The sequence below is a fragment of the Manis javanica genome, chromosome 8, assembly GCF_040802235.1.
Source record: "Manis javanica isolate MJ-LG chromosome 8, MJ_LKY, whole genome shotgun sequence".
In the NCBI taxonomy this organism is placed as follows: Eukaryota; Metazoa; Chordata; class Mammalia; order Pholidota; family Manidae; genus Manis; species Manis javanica.
The window spans coordinates 40,434,069-40,456,667 of record NC_133163.1 but is presented as its reverse complement, the minus strand read 5'-3'; the positions used below and the strand labels follow the sequence as shown (position 1 = coordinate 40,456,667).

The 22,599-nt window shown below is 40.7% G+C and overlaps 1 protein-coding gene across 3 annotated transcripts in view; it reads right to left on the bottom strand.

Moving 5' to 3' along the window:
• The window catches only part of RTN1 (reticulon 1), a 219,963-nt gene that overhangs the window by 19,117 nt on the left and 178,247 nt on the right, over positions 1–22,599 (bottom strand). Inside the window, exon 1 of one of the 3 annotated variants that reach the window (XM_017679508.3) lies at positions 5,032–5,231. The exons of the other annotated variants lie outside the window; for them this stretch is intronic. Within the exon in view, the coding sequence (XP_017534997.1) occupies positions 5,032–5,092 (61 nt within the window). The 5' untranslated portion in view covers positions 5,093–5,231. Of the gene's footprint in view, positions 1–5,031; positions 5,232–22,599 lie in introns of those variants that run through there. 3 annotated transcript variants of the gene reach the window in all.

The following is a 22,599-nucleotide window of genomic DNA, read 5'->3' as shown; positions in this document are numbered from 1 at the left end:
AATGTAAGGAGAAAGTGTTTGGGAAGGAGACAGGGAGAAGGAGAGAGAGGAGGAGAAAGAGAAATATTTAAATGGAGAAGGAAGGGCCTACTGATTATAGTGGAAGATTTCATCCACAATCTCTACTGATATATAGTAATTATAATACTTTAGCAGAGACTGTCAGGAATATTTTTAAAAATGAAGTAAATATTAATTCATGGACATTTGAGAAAAATTATATATTTGAACATGTAGATTTAGATCAGCATTTTGTCAACCTTTCTCACCCATGGAGGCTCTTCCTATCAAAAGAGTTAAAGACACAGCAAAGAGTCCCCCTGTACAGTCTAAAACTAAAACACGTAATTAAAAAATTATTCTAATCTCTTGATGTTTATCATAGCCTTTTTCTTCATTTTTAGGGAGGATCAGTTTATAGAGTTCATAAATATGTGTTTCAAGGTCAGCACATCTTTCAGTTTCATGCCAGTTTCTTCCATTAAATTATTTGAAACACTCTTTGAGATGTGTACAATCTTGTTTTATTATAAAAGCTGTTTTGTTGCCTAAAGGGCCCATTAGCTTCATTTTATGTGGTATAGAGATACTGGACGATATTCAGCAAATTTTAACATTAATTAACTCCAGGCCGTAGGACTTGGGCAATTTGTGGCTTTCATATGAACCTCTCTTTGAACAAATGGAAGTTTTTATAATGTGCATGTATCATTAAAAAAAAGCCATTATTCTCTGCCCAAACTTGGAATATTCCCTTATAAAGATTCTCTTGAAAACAATAATACATTGTGAAATTTTTTTGTTCAATGGAGTAATAACTACTTACATTTGGTATATTGTGTGTACAATGAGAGTTTTCTTCCATTAAAAAAAAAATCCTCAGATCCCCAGCTAAGCCAGTTTCCCCCATTGGATTTCATTAGAATTTGCAGAGAGGGAGTTTGTAAATGTAATATTTATGTTGTGAGATTTATACAGTTTTCTAATGAGACTGAGTCCAAATAAAAGGTTTGTGATAAAAGGTGGTATTGGTCTGCTTTTATGTATGTATCATCTTTAAAAAATTCCATTTTATAAATACCAGCTTTTCTTTCAATTATGTGACTAAACAGGTGTTCCTACTGTGTATTCTGGGGTGCTTAGCTGTTCTGAACTAGCACCTGTTAGAAGGGAGCACCCTGAAGAATTTTTCCACAAAGCACTGGAGGCCAGCATAAAATTTTCAAAATAGGATATTTTGTAAAGGCACAGAAATATTTTTTGGTTATAATCTCTGGAAAGTGTTTCCCCTTCAGCAATAGTTCACATGCTGGAGAAGCCATAACTACAGAATGCTGTCCCACAGAGTCAAAGGGAGTCGAACATTAGCCCCAACAGGTGACATCTATCAACCCATCCATCATATTACCAAGCATGCTGCCAGGTGAGTTCAGTGATATCTAGAAAAACATGATCTTTAGAGCACAAATGGAATGGTATGGATGAACGGTTTTGGTCAAACTTTGTTGGCCTGCCACACTACCATTTGGATTTAGGCAGTATGGTAGAGTAGTTGAAAGTGGAGGTTTTGAGATCAAAGTGCACAGTGTTTGGACCCAGGCTATGTCCTAGGGCAAATAACTGGCCCTCTCTGCCTTCAAATAAATCCTCAGTTTCCTCCTTTATAAAATGAGAGTGACACGATAATCTCACAGAAACTTAATTAAAGTAAGATAAGTAATGAGAGTTTAAGAGCTATTCGCACATAGCTGTTATTTCTGGAGAATTCAGGATGATGAATTGATGATGACAACGACAATAGTGGCATCAACTGGTCAAGACCACTGTCTCCCTGATGCATTTTGCTGTCTGCAAAGAGAGAACCTATGAGAAAATATCTCAGAAGAGGTAAATGACAGCTCATTTTCTGTAACTCAGAACTGGTAAAAGAGATGATGAGTGTTGACATGGGAAGAGTTCTGGATTTTAAGCCAAGAGCCACCTTTTCACTACTCAGTTCACCACTTACCAAAAACCTTGAGCAAATCACTTAACCTCTTGAGCCTAGATGCCCAAGAGGAAACTGAAAGCTCAAAGAGAAGACTTTTGGCAAAATGAAAATTGTAAACGTGTGGGGTTATTAAGCCCACACAAGCACCATTACCTAAATAATTCATTTTTTAAATAAAAACCATTGAGGAAAAAGCCAACTACCATTGAGGCCGCTGATGGAGCAGTGAGAACTGAGGGGCTCTGGGGTCAGACAGCCTAGCTTAGGTCCAGCCTCTGGCATTACTAGCCAAGTGCCTTGGTGAAAGCCTCAGTCCGTTGCCTGTAAAATGAGATGATAATAAAATTTACACCTTATAATTTGTGAGGATTAAATGCAGGGATGCAAGTAAAGCACCCAGTAAAAGTGCCTCATAAATATTAGTACTGTTGTGGTCTGTGAAATAACTATCCATATAGTTATTTAATTTTCACTGCGTAGAATGAGCTTTGGCTTATTAACCAATATTGGGTAACAGTATCATTTTTTAAAAATTGGAAGCAAAATTTGTGTAATGTAGTATAATGTGGACTTTGGTTTCCTTTTAAATACTCCTGTCATTAGCTGAAATCATATATACTAATAAAATAAATACCAGTAGTCTTCAGGACATATTCACTGGGCTGCAGTTCACAGACTATTTAATAATGTGGAGGAAACTTGAAGCTCACTTTCTTCATCCCATTTTCCAAACAAAAGTTTCATCTCATAATACTTCTGTAGGACATTATCAACATTGCACTGACTTCTTTTAACTGAATTTACAGCTACTCATAGATTACACCCATTTCATCATCTGTACACTGGACCTTGCTCTGTTGGGCTATAGACTGGGCTCATGAAAAATTATTACACATCAGTGACTTCAACCCTGATTATGTACTAAACTCACTTGAGGGGCTTTTAAAAAATACTGATCCTTGGCCCAGTTGAATCAAAACCTCTAAGGGTGGGACTCAGGCATCCTTTGTGTTTTTTTAAAGCCCCCTCAGATGTACTAATGTGTAGCCAGGGTTAAGAACAACTGTTTTTTATAGTGGGGGAACTAAAGTGAAGAAGATTCATTGAAAATGCTCAATAAAATCTTATTGTAGATTAGTTTAAATGAAAAGTTCTCCTAGTGGGGAGAAAAAGGAATATGCCTATAAACCCACCCACCCAGTTATTAGTCAATTTTCCAGATAATGGCTTTGTTCTGATAAAAGGCAATCAATCAATGGTCCTGAAGACTACCAAAGGTCTCAGATTACAAAAGACCATCAATGATCTTACATTGATCTTCACAAACAGCTGTATAATAGAAATGAAAATGACTGTCTTTAATGGACAAACTATGGCATTTTGTATTATTTTCTGATTATAAATGTTCATGTATTTTTTAACCCCTCAGTGAGAAGGTCACCTGAGGCAAAACACATATGACTATGATGAACTAATGTCTTGTATCTTACAAAACAACAAAATCTGCCATCTTTTGGCATCTACTTTTGGTAAGAAGAAATCCATAATCATAATCTTAAAACCAACTTTTTGTCTTTATGTGAAAGTAAACTTACTATACCAAGCCATGTTTGTTGAGTGTGTATATCAAATAATCTGGATGAGTCCTAATACATAACAAGAATGAAATATTACCAAGAATTTTCACAGCTGCTTTCTCTATAAAACATATGCTCTTCCATGTCATTGTCATAATTCTCTAAGATTATGCCAATGAATTACCGTAAATTTCTTGACTTTCAAATTAATTAGGTCCATTTATTTACTTTTGACCTAATTTAAACCAGCTATTGTATTTTACGTCATTGCCACCCAACCAGCGAATTAAGAGGCAGAGCAAATGTGTTAATTCTGAGGTTCATGTTTTCTTTTCTTTGCTTAAAAAAATTTACCAAAGAAAAATCCTACAGGAGCATTAAAGATGAAAAGGCATCCTTGTTTTCCTGTGATATAAAATTAGGAGAATACGCCAGGTTTTCAAAAAACCAGCTCCTGCTCCAGGGTATTCTTGGTCCTGAGGGAGGCTGAAACCCTGCAGGTGAAGGCAAAGATGCCTTCTTCAGAACCATCTTTGTTAAATATTAGAAGCCACTTCATCTTACAAACACCCAAGTTTCTACACATAATTCATTCTTCCAAATTCTCTTTCTCCTCATAATCTCAAACTGAGCAAGGTGAAGGAGAGAATCTTAATGTAACAAAGGAGAGACGGATGTGTGAAGTAGGAGGCTGAATAAAAATGGCTGAAAAGCAATCCAAGCGAGGCTGGAGGGTGGCCACACCCAGTGCTAATATGGACTGTTTCAAAATAAATCTGTTATACCAGTGGGCAACCGGCTCTGCTTTTTCCTTCCCTTCCATTTGTTCCTCAGACACTCATTATTAATAAGCAGTAGTTACAGGTTAATCCAGTAACAGACAAAAAACCCCGAAATATTTCAAAGTGAACCATCCTAATATGTGGCTACGCCATCACATTTTCAGTACTTCAAGAGCAAATCTGCATTTTCAGTCTCCATTGTGTGACCACAGATAACAGCCCTGAAATGGGTGTGTCCCTCCCTGTTAAAAGGATGTACTAGAGCCCTCTGAGCTAATGGTTCTACTAGGAGATGCCAACCTTCCGGTAGAAATCAAACGCACTGGGATGCAGGGAACAATACGAAAGCGTTTTAACTCCGGGGATGAGAAAAGATTGAACAAGTACAGAATCATCAACCGATCCAAAAGAGCTCCAGGAGGAGGCAACTGATGCATTATTTAAAATACCAGCATTACAATAAGAAAACAAAGGGTTGGGAGTAGGGGTAAAAACAGAGAAAGAAAAAAAAATCAAACACCATCCATTTTGATTTTTGACATAACAAATTTACTCCCCCCAACAGAAAGCTCCTGGGCATAACGCATGCATAGGTCCCACAGGTGAAATGCTGCACAATGGCCGAGTCCGGCTCCCGGGGTTCCCGTGCGCCGCGGGCATGCACTAGAAATAAAGAGAATACCCTGACTTTTCCAGTTGCTCCACACACAGTCCATCTTGGTGGAATCGGCAGTGGCCTGCATGGTGCGGGCTCTGCGGGCTCGCCGCGGCTCTCCTCGCGGGCGCTGGACGGGCCCTCAGGGGTCGGTGCCCCGGCGACGGCGGCTGGGCTCGCGGCGGCGTCGCGGCTGCGGACAGACTGAGGCTGCACAACCCGCGCGCGGCGAGGGGCGGGCGCCGCGGCTCCGCAGTCTCCGCCGCAGCGAATCAGCGCGGCCGGCCCGGAGCTGCCTGCGCGCCGGGGGTGCGGGCGCCGCTCGACGCGGGCGCGGGCTGGGGCGGTCCTGGGGGCTGCCCTGGGGACGGCTAAACGGGGTCCGACCCGGGACACACCGAGGCGGTCCCGGGGTGGGAGGTCTGGGAGAAGAGGAGGGGGAATGGGCCCCGGGTGGAGGGAGGGTGAGAGCACAGCGACCTAGGCTGTGCCTGTTCCGTGGAGTGCCTATTCTGGAAATTTCTTAGATACCCAAGAAACCTGTTGGATAAGACAGTCGATGGCAGCACAAAAGTCAAGCGTAATGTCCCGTAATTATCTCCATTGCTCACCCACTTCTTACCCCAATTCTTTACATTCTGGACACGTTTTATTTTAATTGGCATCTTCCAAACAATTGCCATGTATTTCCTTTTGGAATATTCCACAGCTATCCAAGACCTTTGCGGGCAAGCCGCAATTATCAGGGAAAAATCCTCCTGCTCAATTTTGTGTTTCTCCTGTGGCCCCTCTTCTCCAGCTGTTTGTGGGTTGAAAATACCTATCAGAATGTGAATGTGGCACCTGGAGGCTCTAGATAAAAGCGCTAGGACCGTGGCACTTGGAGGGACTGGTCACTGCAGTGACACTCCCAGAAAGGTCAGTTGAGGGGTCATCCAAACAGAAAAGTAAAGGGCATTCTGCTTCAACATCATCTTTGGGATTGAGTGGAGGCTGAGGAGGGTGGGCAGTGTGTATAATTTGCGAGATAAAGTTGGTTTCCAAGCCCAATGAGTCAAGGACTTTGGGAGTCCCCAGTTACAACGCAAATGTCCACGGGAGGAGCAGAACAATGAGTGTAACTTACTATTCAAACTTCAGCATGGAATACTTGATTGTATTAGACACCAAGGCTTTGAGAGAATGGATAGAAAATTGGCACATTTTTGATGAGGAAAAGGTACTGGCATTTAGACACTGCCTGGGAAAGAAAGTCCTGATGGAGGGGGCCCTTGAGAACACAGGACATAGCCCGGGGTCAGGGGCATGCAGAAGGGAGAGTTCCCACTTCACCTGTGGTGGCACAGCATTACCGGTTACACAGATGTCCCTCCCTCCCTGCCGGAGAACTGGAGCCTTCACAAGTCCTCCACAGCTCCCGGAGGCGCTCCTTCACAGCCCCACAGCTGCCTTTGCACGTTCTGGGCCAGCAAGAGCCTAAGGACAGTAGTCTCAAGGCTATGCTTGTAGATATGATTTATCTTTCATTTTATGAAGAATATACATCTTAAAATGTGATCTTTGGGAACATGCATATATTCTTTTTAGGATACAAGCTTCCAGAAACCAGCTAAGCCCCTCTGCCTATTTTTGTAACACATCTGAAATTATTCTTAAGGAAGCTAACACGAGTGACTTCAGGAGGATGATGTGGCACTCCGGGCAGCTGAAGTCTCCTACAAGAGGAAGGGTGTCAAAGCTTCCACAGGGCTAATGGGAAGGAAAAAACTGGCCACATTATTACAAAGCACTTTTCAAATTGACCTGCTCCTATAGAGACATTAGCAACTTTTTTATATTTCCAACCCCCTCCCAATTTTTTTCATTGTCATGGTCATGTTTGAGAACTGAATCAGCAAAATCAATTGACCCTTGACCAACGTGAGAGTTAGGGGCACTGGTCCCCCACATGGTTGAAAACCTGAATACGATTCGACTCCCCCAGAACTTAACTGCTAGCAGCCTACTGTTGGACCAGAAGCCGTACTGATAACATTTAACAATTAACACATATTTTGTATATGTACTACACATTGCATTCTTACAATAAACTAGAAAAAAGAAATTTTTTTTTCAAACTCACAAATCTCCAAAAGTTTTCCAATCTATTTATTGGAAAAAAAATCCAAATGTAGGTAGTTCCCCACAATTCAAACCCGTCTTGTTAAAGGGTCAACTGTACTGAAACAGACAGGTTGCCTGATGATCATCAGCGCTGAATTCTCACTACATGATACAGGGCTGGGCAACTGCACACCACTAGACTCAGAAAGAAGGAAGGAGAAGGTATTGCTTTGGGGCTGTGGCTGCACAGGCCACTGCTCAGTAGGAAGCCTCTGGAATCTTGGCCACTGGGAGGCACTGCCAGTCCAATGATAGCCCGTCATCAGCCCTAAATCCAGAAAGTGCCTCCAGGTACCTTTAGTGGTATTAAGTGTCCACCACGTGACCAGGCCCACTGTGTGTTGCTAATCTGACAATAAGTACTTGCAGCAAGCTGAGAGCAGTACGCCCCTACCAAGGAAGAGCAAGCAGAGGCAAGCTCTCAATCAAGTGCAAGGCAGCTGTGTCGGGCTTCTTAAGCCATATGTTTTCATTGGCCACAAAGTTGACCTTGGAGTGTCAGTTTAGCTGATAGACCATATTCTTTTCAGTTGTGTTAAGTCTGGAGACAGAAACTTGATGACACCTGAAAAATCAATATAGCAGCTTGATGGTCGAAGGTTGAGGAGGTAAGACATCTCATACCATAGACAGAGATACACTCTAATGAACTAAGTACTGGGGCATCAGATTCATGCATAGGTGGTAAGAGAAACATATATGAATTTATAAAGGAAAATCAGGCAGAAGAACAACTTGACTGGGAATCAGAGAATGTGGGTGTTGGACCCACAGGGTTGCTAAAGTCAGTATGTGGCCTTCAGCAAGTCATTTATACCCTCTGGACCTCTCTCTCATAATATACAAGTGAACTATAGCTTTGGGTGTTTGTTTCTATGAAATAATAATTTTTTTTCCAGAGACACTATAAATGGATGCTTTCTTTGCACAAGGGCCCACACAGTATTAATTGAAAGTTCTTGCCAAAATCAAAATGATAAAATGGGTAGGAAAGATATGTAAATTGTTCTTAAGTGGTGAAAGGAAACAGCAAGCAAATTAAAGCTTGCTAAAGGGGGCAGGAACTGCCACTGTCTTTAAACCAGCAGAGAACAGATGGGTTTTGTACACAGCCAGCTTAGAACTTGGTTTAGGTACCTGCCAGGAAAGGAAGTGATTTCATTAGTTTTCAGGATGACATCATGCATTAGGCAGTCTGTTATAAGGAAAAGCAAAATAGTCAAGTTTTGTAATTTCATCCCAGATCAAGAGGAATATTAAAAGCTACCATGCCCAGAGTGGCTGTATCATGTCTGTCTCCTGTAGCCCCAGAATCAGTGGCACCTAGAATTGATCCATTTATTCAATAAATATTTACTGAGTATCTACTATATGCTAGACACTGTTCTAGTCATAAAGCAAAGTTCTTACCTTTAAGAAGTTTAAGTGCTAGTATATATATAGGGGGGCAGGTAATAATAAAAGAGGTAAATACATATTTCACATGTGGACAAGTATATAGTATATGAGGGAAAATAAAGCAGGTAAAAGAGGACAGAGAATGAATGTATGATGAAAGTTTCTATTTTATAATAGGGAGGGTCAGCAAAGTCCTAATTCATAAGGCAAAATTAAAGCAGACACAAGACGGAAGAGAAGGAGAAAGCCATTAAACTCTAAGGGAGAAGAGCACTTACAAATGCATTGGGTTTTCAGAACAGAATGTAATAGCTGGTAAACTATATCAGCTCATAGAACTTTTTTTTTAATGCTCTGAAAAATATAGTAATTGGAATAAAAGGCACAGAACCAAAAAAAGTTTTTCATTATGATCAAAGAACACTAAGAACTCTGCTTTATGCCATATGGAATAAGGAAATATAAAGGAACAACCAATTTTGTACATCACCCACTGTACCAAAATAGTGCATGGATTGTCTTCAATTCAAACAACTTAGGACTTGTTATCTACCAGGTGCTTTGTCATATGGTATATATTTAGTTGTTCCAAGATCCCTATGAGGTAGATAGGATAGTGTTTACCTTAATTTTCTTGATTCATTTACTCATTTAATCTTTAAACATTTATAGAGCCCATGCTAAGTTTCTGTCTCTGTAAATACAAAGGGAACTACCCACTGGGAACTTGAGTCTAGCAGGGGAAGATTTACACATACATAGATAGATAAATGCAATCAACTGCTAAATGTATGGAGCAGATAAGAGTGGATGAACAAAACAGAGTAGAGGGAAGAGGATGTCTCTGGAAAGGCTTCAGAGAATAGGTGATAATTAAGCTCAGTTATGTAGAAGAAATAGGATCACCAGTTTGAGTGATGAGGCTTTCCTGGCAGATATGGAAACTTAATTACAGTCATGTTTAGGAGCCAGATTTTTACAAGTCTGAGTAGAAATACTATCAGTAAATGAGGGAGACACTGCAGGGTGTCAAGGAGAGGAGTAACATGAGAAGCTGAATAATTTAGCCAAATTTGGCTTAGAATTTCACAGAATTGATAGAAGAGCTAAGTCTAGTCCTAAGTAGGACAAGAAGAAATCAATACCATGGCCTACATCATAGTAAAGCTACAAGGCATCAAAGACAAGGATAAAATCTTAAAAGCAGGCATAAAAAACAAATTACTCAGAGAAACTGTTGGACCAGCAGCTACGTCTTCATTAACAGAAGTCAGAAGACAATGGAGTAACATTCTCAAAGCAGTAAGAGAAAAAATTGTGATCTAGAATTCTATACCCAGCCAGATGAACATAAGCATTTTCAAATATGTAAGAAATGATGGTATTTACTACCTGCAAACCCTGCAAAAAAATCTACCAAATCTGGTATTTCAGGGAGAAGAAAACTGAACTTGAAAGGAAGAAGCAAAGTGCATGGAAGGATAGTGAGCATGAATCAGTGACCGCTCATTTAGGGGCTGTAAAAGGAGGTTGAAACTAAAACAATAGACAAATATAGAACCATAGATAAGAGGGAGTGATAAAAGTAAAGGCCTTCCTCAGGTCCTAGTTTGTTCAGGAGGAAGGTCGAGATATTAGCTTTAGACTATGAGAAGTCATATTTGTGTGTTAAACTTTTAAGGGTCACCACTAAAAAAAAATAACTAGAACACATAACTTCCAAATAAATAAAACAAGGTAGCTAATAAATTAAATCAAAACCAGGAAGGGGGAAATGAGAAGCAGAGGAAGGAACTACTAAATAGCACAAAATAAAGTAATAGAAATATACCTAGATATATCCAAATATGACAACTAAAAAGATGGAAACTCTCAGATTCAATGAAAAAAATTAGTTAATGGATGTTCACAAAAGAAAATCTTAAAACTGACATAGGACAGTTGAGCATAGAGATGGAAAAAGCTAAGCCAGATTAAAAATTTTATGGATAGTAACCTTGCTAAATTTACATATTAATTTGAATTATTTATAGATTCTTTTGAATTTTCTATGTACACAATAATATCTTCTCTGAAAAAAGGTGACTTTATTCTTCCCTTTCAATCTTTGTGTTTTTATTTCCTTACCTTGGCTTACTGCACTGGCTCGGTCCAGCAATATAACATGGAGTAGAGGTGGTAACAGGGAATTCTTTGCCCTACTTTTGAATTAAGGAGAAAAGTGTGCTCAAATCTTACCTTTAAATATGATGGAACCTGTGAGTTTTTACCAGATTAAGGTAAATTCCTTCCTTTCCTAGTTTTCTGAGAGTTTTGCCATGAACAGATAATGAATTCTATCAAATGCTTCTACTGAAGCTATTGAGATAATCACATGGGTTCTACACTTAATTCTGTTAATATATATAAAGTACATGGAATGAATTTTGAATGTTAAACCAACCTTGCATTCCTAGATGTAAGGCCCAACATGGTTCTGATGCTACTCAATTTGGACTCAATTTGCTAAAGTTTTGGTAGAATTTTTGTATCTGTAGTCATGACATTTGTCTTCTTCTTCTCCTTTCTAATATACTTCTTAAGCTTTTGTAATGAGGGTTATACTGGCCTCACAAAACAAGTTGAAATGTGCTACTCCATCCTGTATTTTCTGAAAGGATTTATGTAAGATGGTGCTATTTCTTTCCTATATTGAAGTATTGTTGGTATACACTCTTATATTGGTTTCAAGTGTACAACAGTGAATCAGCAGTTACCCATATTATTAAATCCTCACCCCAACTAGTGTACTTACTGTCAACATAGAAAGATGTTACAGAATCACTGGCTATATTCCCCATGCTGTACTACCATTCCTGTAACCACCTTTCATGATTGAGAAATTTTTTGCTGTTTATCCCTCTCACCCTTCCCCCCACCCCAACCCCTCACCAATGGTAACCACCAGTCATTTCTCAGTGTCTATGAGTCTACTGCTATTTTGTTCATTTTGTTTGTTTTGTTTTTAAGATTCCAAAATAAGTGAAATCATACAATATTTGTGTTTCTCTGCCTTGCTTATTTCACTTGGTGCTATTTCTTTTTGGAATATTTGGAAGAGTTCAGTAGTGAGCCCATCTGGTCCTAGAGTTTTCTCTGTGAGATGGTTTTTAATTACAGATTTAATAGATAAAGGGTTATTCTGATTTTTAATTTCTGCTTATGTCAGTTTTAGTTTTTTTCCCAAATCAATTTGCCCATCTTAGAGATGTTGTCAAATTTATTGACATAAATTATACATACCATCTTTCTGTGTTTTTAATAATCTGAAAAGGCCATAGCCATGTCTACTTTTTCATTTGTGATATTGGTAAGTCTTATTTTTTTATCTCTTCATTTCTTTATCATTTTGTTGGAAGTTTATCAGTACTATGAGCTAGTTTTAAGGAAAAAATTTTACTTTGTTTCCTCTCTGCTCTCCATTTAATTCTATTATTATTGTTATTATTGTTTCCTTCTTTTATCTTCTTTTGCTGTTCTTTTATTAACTCCCTAATATGCAGTTTAAATTATTTTCACCTTTCCTTCTTTTCTAATACATTCATTTAAAATTCCCTCTAATTCCCAACTAATGTAATATATGATGCTAGTAGACTAAAGGACAAAACCCATGTGAATCATCTCAATTAATGCAGAAAAAGAGAAATCCATGATAAAAAAAAAAAACTCAAGAAACTAGGAATACAAGGTAACTTCTTTAACCTGAGGAAAGGAATCTTCAAAAAATGCTCAGCTAACATGACAATGGCAAAAAACTGAAAGCTTTCCCTTAAGATCTGGAATAAGATATTTTGTTCTGGCAACTTCTATGCAATATTGTCCTGGAGATTCTAGCCAAGGCAATATAACAAGAAAAAGAAATTAAACTCATCCAGATTGGAAATGAACAAGTAAAACCATCTTTTTCTGCAAATAAAATGACCTTGTATAGGGAAAATTCTAAGGAATAAAAAAAGAAATTTAGAGGCAATAAACAAATCCAGCAGCTTGCAGGATACAAGCAGACAAAACCCAACTGTATTACTATGCACTAGCAGTGAATGATCCAAAAAGGAAATTAAGAAGTTATATTTACAATAGCATAAAAAATCATTTAGGAAGAAATTTAACACAGCAAGTGTGAAACATATACTTTTTAAACTATAAAATATTGTTGCAAGAAATTAAATTAAATAAGAATTAAATGGAGAGACATTTTTGTACATGGATCAACAGGTTACTTGGTTAAAATGGCAATATTCCCCAAATTAATCTACAGATTCAATACTATCCTCGATAAAATTTCAGCTAAGTTTTGTTTTTTCAGAAATCGACAAATTGATTCTAAAATTCATATGGAAAATCAAGGGACCAATAATACACAAGACAATCTTGAAATAGAACAAAGCTGTAGGCCTCAAACTTCCTGATTTCACCCTACTACAAAGCTACAATAATAAAGACAGTGTGGAACTAGCAGAAGACTAGAGATATAGATCAATGGAATAGAATTGAAAGTGCAGAAATAAACCCTTACATATACGGTCAATTGATTATCAATAAGGGTGCCAAGGCCATTCAGTAGGGATAAAGAACAGTATTTTCAATAATGCTGGTAGGGCAGTAGGTATGCAAAAAAACTAAATTGAACCCCCACCTTATCCTATATGCAAAAATAAACTCATAATAGATCAAAGACTAAATATAAGAGATAAAGCTGGAACTCTCTTAGAAGAAAGCATAGGCATAAATCTTCATGACCTTGCATTAAGCAGAAGCTTCTGAGAAACAACACCAAAGTACAAAGAACAAAAGAAAAAATAAATTGTACTCCATCAATTTTGATGACTTTTTTTAACTTAAAAAAATTTTTTGTGCATCTAAGGATACTATCAAGAAAGTGAACAAAACATCCCATAGAATGGGAAAGAATATTTGTAAGCCATACATCTGACAAAGGACATGTATCCAGAATATATAAAGAACCCTGACAAAATCAACTAAAAGACAACCCAACTTAAAAATGGGCAAATAGAAGTTTTCCTAAAGAAGATATACAAATAACATGAAAAGAGGCTGACTATCATTGGGCAAATGCAAATCAAACTACAGTAAGATGCTCTTTCACTCCCACTACGATGTATATAATCAGAAGATGAAAAATAGCAAGTATCAGTGAGGATATGGAGAAATTGGAACCATCATACATTACTGGTAGGAATGTAAAGCAATGCAGCCACTTTGGAAAGCATTTTGGCAGTTCCTTAGAAATTTAAACATAGAGTTGTAATATGACCCAGCAATTCCACTCCTAGCTATATACCTGAGGGAGAAAGAAAAGGAAAGAAGAGTAGGAGAGACCAATGCAGTGGAAGGAGAGAAGGAAAGAATGGAGGGAGGCAGGAAGGAGAGAGAGAGGAAGAGAGGGAAGGGGGGAGGGGGTGGGGGAAAGAAGAAGGAAAGAAGGAAAGAGGGAGGAAAGGAGGGAGGAAGGGAGGGAGACAGAAAGAAGATGGCTTCTTTTGGAGGGAATGAAAATGTTTTATGATTAGTGGTGATGGCTGTACCACTTTGTGAATATACTAAAAACCACTGAATTGTACACTTTTAAAGGGTGTGTTTTATGCCATGTGAATTATATCTTGATTTAAAAATATATATATTAAATGCAATCCCTATCAAAATACCAATAGCATTCTTCAACAAACTGGAACAGATAGTTTTAAAATTCATATTGAACCACCAAAGACCCCAAATAGCCAAAGCAATCCTGAGAAGGAAGAATAAAGCAGGGGGGAATCTCGCTTCCCAACTTCAAGCTCTACTACAAAGCCACAGTAATTAAGATAATTTGGTACTGGCACAAGAACAGACCCACAGACCAGTGGAATAGAATAGAGAGTCCAGATATTAACCCAAACATACATGGTCAATTAATATACGATAAAGGAGCCATGGACATACAATGGGGAAATGACATCCTCTTCAACAGCTGGTGTTGGCAAAACTGGACAGCTACATGTAAAGAATGAAACTGGATCACTGTCTAACCCCATATAAAAAGTAAATTTGAAATGGATCAAAGACCTGAATGTAAATCATGAAACCATAAAACTCTTAGAAAAAAATATAGACAAAATCTCTTGGACATAAACAACTTCTTCATGAACATATCTTCCCAGGCAAGGAAAACAAAAGCAAAAAATGAACAAGTTGGATTATATCAAGCTGAAAAGCTTCTGTACAGCAAAGGACACCACCAATAGAACAAAAAGGCATCCTACAGTATGGGAGAATATATTCATAAATGACAGATCCGAGAAAGGGTTGACACCCAAAATATATAAAGAGCTCATGCACCTCAAAAAAACAAAAAAGCAAATAATCCGATTAAAAAATGGGCAGAGGAGCTGAACAGACAATTCTCCAAAGAAGAAATTCAGATGGCCAACAGACACATGAAAAGATGCTCCACATCGCTAGTCATCAGAGAAATGTGAATTAAAACCACAATGAGATATCACCTCACACCAGTAAGGATCGCCACCATCCAAAAGACAAACAACAACAAATGTTGGTGACGTTGTAGAGAAAGGGGAACCCTCCTACACTGCTGGTGGGAATGTAAATTAGTTCAACCATTGTGGAAAGCAGTATGGAGGTTCCTCAAAAAACTCAAAATAGAAATACCATTTGACCCAGGAATTCCACTCCTAGGAATTTACCCTAAGAATGCAGCAGCCCAGTTTGAAAAAGACAGATGCACCCCTATGTTTATCGCAGCACTATTTACAATAGCCAAGAAATGGAAGCAACCTAAGTGTCCATCAGTAGATGAATGGATAAAGAAGATGTGGTATATATACACAATGGAATATTATTTAGCCATAAGAAGAAAACAAATCCTACCATTTGCAACAACATGTTTGGAGCTAGAGGGTATTATGCTCAGTGAAATAAGCCAGGCGGAGAAAGACAAGTACCAAGTGATTTCACTCATCTGTGGAGTATTAGAACAAAGCAAAAACTGTAGGAACAAAACAGCAGCAGACTCACAGAACCCAAGAATGGACTAACAGTTACCAAAGGGAAAGGGACTGGGGAGGATGGGTGGGAAGGGAGGGATAAGAGGGGGGCAAAAGAAAGGGGGAATTATGATTAGCATGTATAATGTATGTGTGGGGGCACGGGGAGGGCTGTACAACACATAGAAGAAAAGTAGTGATTCTACAGCATCTTACTATGCTGATGGACAGTGGCTATAATGGGGTATGTGAGGGGGACTTGGTTATGGGGGGAGTCTAGGAAACATAATGTTCCTCATGTAATTGTAGATTAATGATACCAAAAAAATAAAAATGAAAAAAACATATGAAAGAAAAAATTACAGTAAGATTCATCCTCCAGATGGCTGCAATGCTGCATCCCAGCGTGAGGCGTGGTGAACAGTGTGAGCTGGAACTGAGCCTCATTTGCCATGTTGACTAAGCACTCTTACAAAGGGCACAACCTAGCAACTTTACATGGCTGCCTGGATTGCTTTGTAGCCCACACTCCAAGCCAGGATTGTTCTCAGTCCCAGGCTCTACTGACAGCACAACTCCTTGGCTTGGGCCAGAATTGCTCCCTAGAGCTCCTTGGCAACCTGAGTTTATTGCTGTCGCTTTCCTGGTCCTCCATTCCAATCACATCTCTCAGAATTTCCCCTGCTGGTCATAACTTGGATTGGTTTCTGTGGTCTGCACATTCCACTAATCCTAGGCATGATTATATTTGCCGTTTTTTTTCCTTACCAGGGATTCAGTTCCTCAAACTTGCTTTTGGTACATCCCTGCTCTCTAACCATGGGTGGTACTAGATTTTGTTTTTTGTGTTTCTACTCATCAGTCAGTGGCTGAGATACACACACAAAACCATATCACATCCACACAAACATAAACATAATAGCTTTTCCAGAATGCCTTGCACATAGAATCAGGTGTTACACAGTGAGATATAAAGGACAGTCTGCTGGAGGGTTCTGGGAAATACTTCTTCCTGATAAAGAGCAGGGAAAACTCTTTCTCACCTGGCTTCCCTCAGCTTTCCACGAGGACATGATGCTGGGCACAGTTGCAGCGAATTGTGATCAGGAGGCAAAGGCCATGAAAAATGCAGTCTAGTGTCCTAACAGTGTGGAACTGTTGAGCCACCTGTGTCTCTAGTATCTCCTACCTCTAACCTGCTTAGGAAGTGAAGAGTCAGCGCCCTGTGGTTCACACTGATGCTAGCTGGGTTTTGTCACTTGCTGCCAAAAGCATTCCTACTGACAAATGGCCTGCTGAGATTCAATGGAAGGGTTAACACTGTTGTGCTCTTTCTTGGTCCCTTCTTCATTATACAGACACTTTGTTCCAGTGAAGAGCAACAACATTTTTTTTTCACCTTCAATTTCTTTTATTTTCTCAAAGTGTATTTGTTAAAAAAAAAAATCAGGTTGCTTGAACACTGAGTTTCCCACAATCTGGCAGTTACCTGATGTAGCAAAGTGGCAGCTGGTTTGAAGGCAAACATTTTTGAAAGTTAGCAACAACATATTTTGTCTTCATTTTCTGCTCATTCCTCTCACCATGAATGAGTTAGATATTTTTTACCATTTTCTTGGATGGTCATTATTGACCATTTTGACAGAAAGCTACAGCAAATAGAAAAACTAAATGAATGGATACATGAATGAAAAAGAAGCATTCTCAGGATATCATCATAGAAGAGAGAGAGTGATTTTGTAATAGTGCCTCATTAATATAAAGTCACCAAAAAAAGTTTCCTCTGCTGAACATGTATTAATGAACAAGGACCAGAAACTGGATTAAATATAATGATCTCATTAAACATTTTCAGCACAGCAGTAAAGTTTTGCAAACAGTTGTAATTTTACAAAGCACCTTTATCATATCTAGAAGGAAATTAAAAACAATACTAATGTGAAAGCCCAAGAAGCTGCTGAAACAGCACTGAATATTTTCCTCAGCAAGAGGCAACCTGAATCCACCAAGCCAGAGTCTCACTATTTAAGGTTTGTGATTTCAGAGGAGACCTTTTGTATTAGGAAAAAAAGTAAGCAGGCAAGAATAGTCAATTATTGTGGGGAATATGTGCTAGAACAAAGCGACTGCAAAGTTATGTAGCACACAACCACAGGAACTCAAAGGAACAAAAATGCTAAGATTCAGTCAATAATGCTACCTAGAATATGAGCATCTCTCCTACCCTTTGCTAACCTAACATTTAATATCTCCTCCCTCTCCCTCTCCCTCAGGCTAAACACTCATGGAAGGTGAGTTTTAAAAGGTGCTTATAATGACTCTTGTTCTCCAGTGACCTTGTAAGAATGCTTTTGCAATTGGTTAACTGGAGATCTAGAGAGATGAGTCTTCTCATAGGTTTACTGATGTCAAAATACAGTTAGGGCCACTTCTTGATTCACCTTCAGTGTTCCAAGTGTAGACGACCTTTGTGGTATAAAAGAGCTGTGCTCCAATTATATGTAATTACCCTTTGATTTAACCTAATATTCTAAGTGATGATGGTTTTTAAATGTCTTGAAGGTTAGTGTCACTGACTTAAAGGTCACATAGCAAAACTGACATCTGATGTTAAATTTGAAGTATAAAGAATTCTGGCATGTTTAGACCAATCTCCTTCAACTATATATTTCAGTACCTCCACTGGAGTGCAGCAGTCTTTCAGCCCACTGATTCACTTGAAGATGAAGGTTGTTATGCTCAAAGAAGGCAAATGACATTCAATTATCATAAATAATGTCTCGTATATTTTTGCATGTGTATTTTGAGCCATGTCAGAAGATGTTTGCTATAATCAGGTGGTTTCTTTGTAATGCTCCTACCATATAAATATGGTTATTAATCAAGTCTTCTTAAGCAATTCCCATGAAAATACAGGTGAATTGGGCAAGTTATTTTTGCACAATATTCTCTGAGCATGTTCTAATTTATGCCACCACACAGAGCTCCTAGTAGTGCTTTGACCACAGCTATGTGACAACAGTGAGTGCACATTACTCCATCTTACCACTTTCTAAGTGGTGGACTCTGCAGAAGTACATGTTGGCCCAGTCTGTGTTTGGGTATGTACGGAAGTGTACAATGGGAGAGAAGGTGTATGTATGGAGAGAAGGTTGTTAAGTTTTTTAAGAGATGTTTATCTTGCAAACATACATGTCAAAAAGTCAAACTTGTGGGAAGAAAATGAGAAACATAAAGCATCGACTGTCCCTCTTTGAATATCCTTTACACACTTTCATCAGATTTGTGGAGGATTCTTCCTATTTCCAACCTCTGTTAGAGATGAGTCATCAAGAGTTTTTTTGGGGAAAGAAGTCCTCCTTATTCCTCCCTTTGCAACTGTCACATAACATGGAATGAAGACTGTAAGGCTGGAAGCACCGGAGGGAGGGGTGAGCGCGTTAGATGACCTGCCTGATGACGTGCCAAAATCCCCAGCTGTTGCCCCCTCCCAACCTGGAAAAGGTACCTTAGGCTAGCCAATCCTCACGCTGCTATAAATCTATGCTCTCCCTCCCCCTAACTTCTTTAAAAACTTGCTGCCTGCCCTGCTGGGGGCGACTTCTCCGGCCTGTAACTAACCGGACCGGCGAACATCGCCCGGGATTGTGCCCTAATAACTTTTGGCTCTTTTGTAGCCTCCTCGCCTGGTTATTTCAGCTTGATTTTACCTTACAGCTAGTGCCGAAACCCGGGAAGGAGATAAGGTGTGGAGCTCCAGCCAGCGACCAGCAGCTCCCATCCCTTCTTCCCTGATCCGGGACCTCCACCTCCTCTCAGCACCTCAGACGGCGATTTGGTGAGTCCCTCCTTTCCCCTGGTCTGTTTTCCCAGTCCTGTCTCCACCTGGTTTGAAATTGTAGCTATGTCCAGGTTCTCTGGGCATTACACCTGTCCTGGTCCCGAGATAGAGGAGATGTCCTCATCCAGGCTCCCAGATCTCCGGGGAAGAGGATGATACTTCCCTGTCTCCTCCTAACTTGAGTGAGTTTGGGACTATGGGCTCACCAGTTTAGGGGCTCTGGGAAATGGGTAACAGACATGGGAAACCAGTCCTCTAAATCGGAGGCTCAGACCCCTCTGTGGTGTCTCATATCCAATCTGGCGACCCTAGATATAGTAGAGGAGATCCATAAATGGAAACTGGTCCAACTCTGTTCTCAGACTTGGCCCCAGTATCCTCTAGACAATCAATCTCACTGGCCCTTGGAGGGAACTTTTGATTTTAGCCTTCTCACTGACCTAACTAATTTCTGTCACCAAACTGGGAAGTGGTCTGAAGTCCCATATGTCCAGGCCTTTTGGATACTGCACTCCTGCCCAGACCTTTACATTAAGTGTAAAAGGCCCACCCCAAAAGGCCCAACTAGTAGACCCTCTCCAAGAAGTTGCGGGGGCAAAAGGGGTTGTTCAGGTTCACGTCCCTTTTTTCCCTAGGGGACCTATCCCAGATTGAGAAACACCTGGGTTCTTTTTCCTCTAACCCCACAGTTTATACCAAAGAGTTTGACTACCTAACTCGGGCCTACGAACTTACCTGGCATGATATACATGTTATCCTAACCTCCACTCTTACCTCTGAGGAATATGACCTTGTTACCTCAGCCACCCAACATTGTGCAAATGAGGCACATAACACGGATCAGGCCAAGCCAGTTGGGATGGAGGTGGTTCCTCTCATGGACCCCCAATGGGACTATAATACCCAAGATGGGGGAACTCAATGGGACCGAATGCTCCAGTATTTACTGGCAGGTATGAATAAGATGGCTCAAAAGGCCATCAATTATGAGAAGCTGAGAGAGATTACTCAGAGACCTGATGAGAACCCAGCCTGTTTTCTTAACCAGCTCACCGAGGCTCTCTCTGTACATACCCGCCTCGACCCCAACTCATTGTTGGGGTCCATGGTGTTGGCTACTCATTTTTACCCAGTCAGCCCCAGAAATAAGACGTAAGTTAAAAAAGGCAGAGGAGGGGCCCCAGACTCCATTCCATGACCTGATAACCATGGCCTTTAAAATCTTTAATACCCGTAATGAAGAGCATGAGAGGAGGATAGCGTCCTGAACCCGAGCCTTTGCGGTGGCCCTTCGGGTGGCAGGACAGGGGTCTTGTCACACCAAAGACCAGTCCAGAGCTCATGAGCCTCTGGGATCTTGCTTCTGGTGTGAACAAGAAGGCCACTGGGCAAAGAGATGCCCCAACCCGACCAATAAGCTGACCAAACCCTGCCCAGTTTGTGGTAATAGAGGTCATTGGAAGGTAGAGTGCCCGGTTGGGGAAGGTCATCCCCTCACGACAGAGTCTCACAGGAGGCAGGCCCCCCTGAGGGACTCCCCTCCAGATCTGCTAGGCCTACTTGAAGACTGAAGATGACTGGACTCAAACACCCCTATCACCTTGCCAAGCCCAGGGTCAGGCTGTGGGTAGCAGGAAAGTTCATCTCTTTTTTAGTGGACATGGCGGCTACCTACTCTGTTTTACCTTCCTTTCCCAGGCATTTACATCCTTCCCAGGTCTTGGTCGTGGGTGTCACAGGAATCCCCTCTAAGCCTCTAGAGACAGGTCCGGTAGGCTACATGTTTGAGGGCCATCCTCTTACCCACTCATTTCTAGTCATCCCATCCTGTCCCATCCCTTTGTTAGGGAGGGATCTCCTCTCCAAGCTTGGTGCCTCTATCTCCCTGCCGCTTAGTCATCCCCAACCGAGCTCACTCATTGCCTTAGCCAGTATAAGTTGTGGCCCTGAGGCCTCCACAGACTCTCCTGTACCATTGACCGGCATTAACACAATGCTCTGGGACACCTCTATTCCCGTAGTGGCAAGCCATCATGCTCCGGTCCTCATCTGCCTCAAGGACCCATCCTCCTTTCCTTCTAGGCCCCAGTTTCCTATTTCCCAAGCCCATTGCAATGGCATCCAACCTATCATTAACCATATTCTTTCCCAAAGGCTTCTGGTACCAACTAATTCTCCCTGTAACACTCCAATCCTTCAAGTCAAGAAGCCATCGGGGGCCTACTGGCTTGTTGAGGACCTGCGGATAATCAACGAAGCTGTGGTCCCTCTTCACCTGGTCATCCATAACCCTTATACTCTCTTGTTTCAGGTTCCCCTGGACACCTCCCACTTTACAGTTTTAGACCTTAAGGATGCATTCTTCACCATCCCTCTACACCCCGATTCCCAGTTACTGTTTGCCTTTACCTGGGAGGACCCAGACACCGGCCAAACTAGACAACTGACTTGGACAGTCCTCCCTCAAGGCTTCCAAGACAGTCCTCACCTTTTTGGACAGGCACTGGCGGAAGATCTGTCCCATCATGACACGGGAGTCAGCACTCTCCTCTAGTATGTCAATGATCTCCTTTTATGTTGCCCCACAAAAGAGGCCTCTGTTCAAGACACAGCTTCCCTCCTAAACTTCCTGGCTCAGTGGGGATATGGAGTCTCTCCATCAAAAGCTCAGCTATCCACCCCACAAGTGACATACCTTGGAGTGGCCCTAACTCCTTCTTGCAGGGCACTCACGGTGAACCAAACAGCCTCCATTAGAGCTTAACTACCACCCACCTCAGGAGCTGAGATCTTTTTGTTTCTTGGACTGGTGGGGTTTTTTCAACACTGGGTCCCTAACTTTGCCTTATTAGCTAAGCCTCTGTATTCTGCTGCCAAAGAAACACCCTCTGGGCCACTCACCTCTCCTATAGCAGTGGCCCGTGCTTTTGAAGAACCTTAAAATGCCCTCCTCTCCTCACCCCCGCTTATGCTTCCTAACTCTAACAAACCTTTTCTTTTATATACTACAGAAAAGATGGGAATAGCAACTGGGGTGCTGGTCCATCCAGTAGGACCCAGACACTGACAGGTTGCTTTCCTGTCAAAACAACTGGATCCCACCGCCAAGGGGTGGTAACCCTGCCTTAGAGCCCTGGCAGCGGCAGCGTG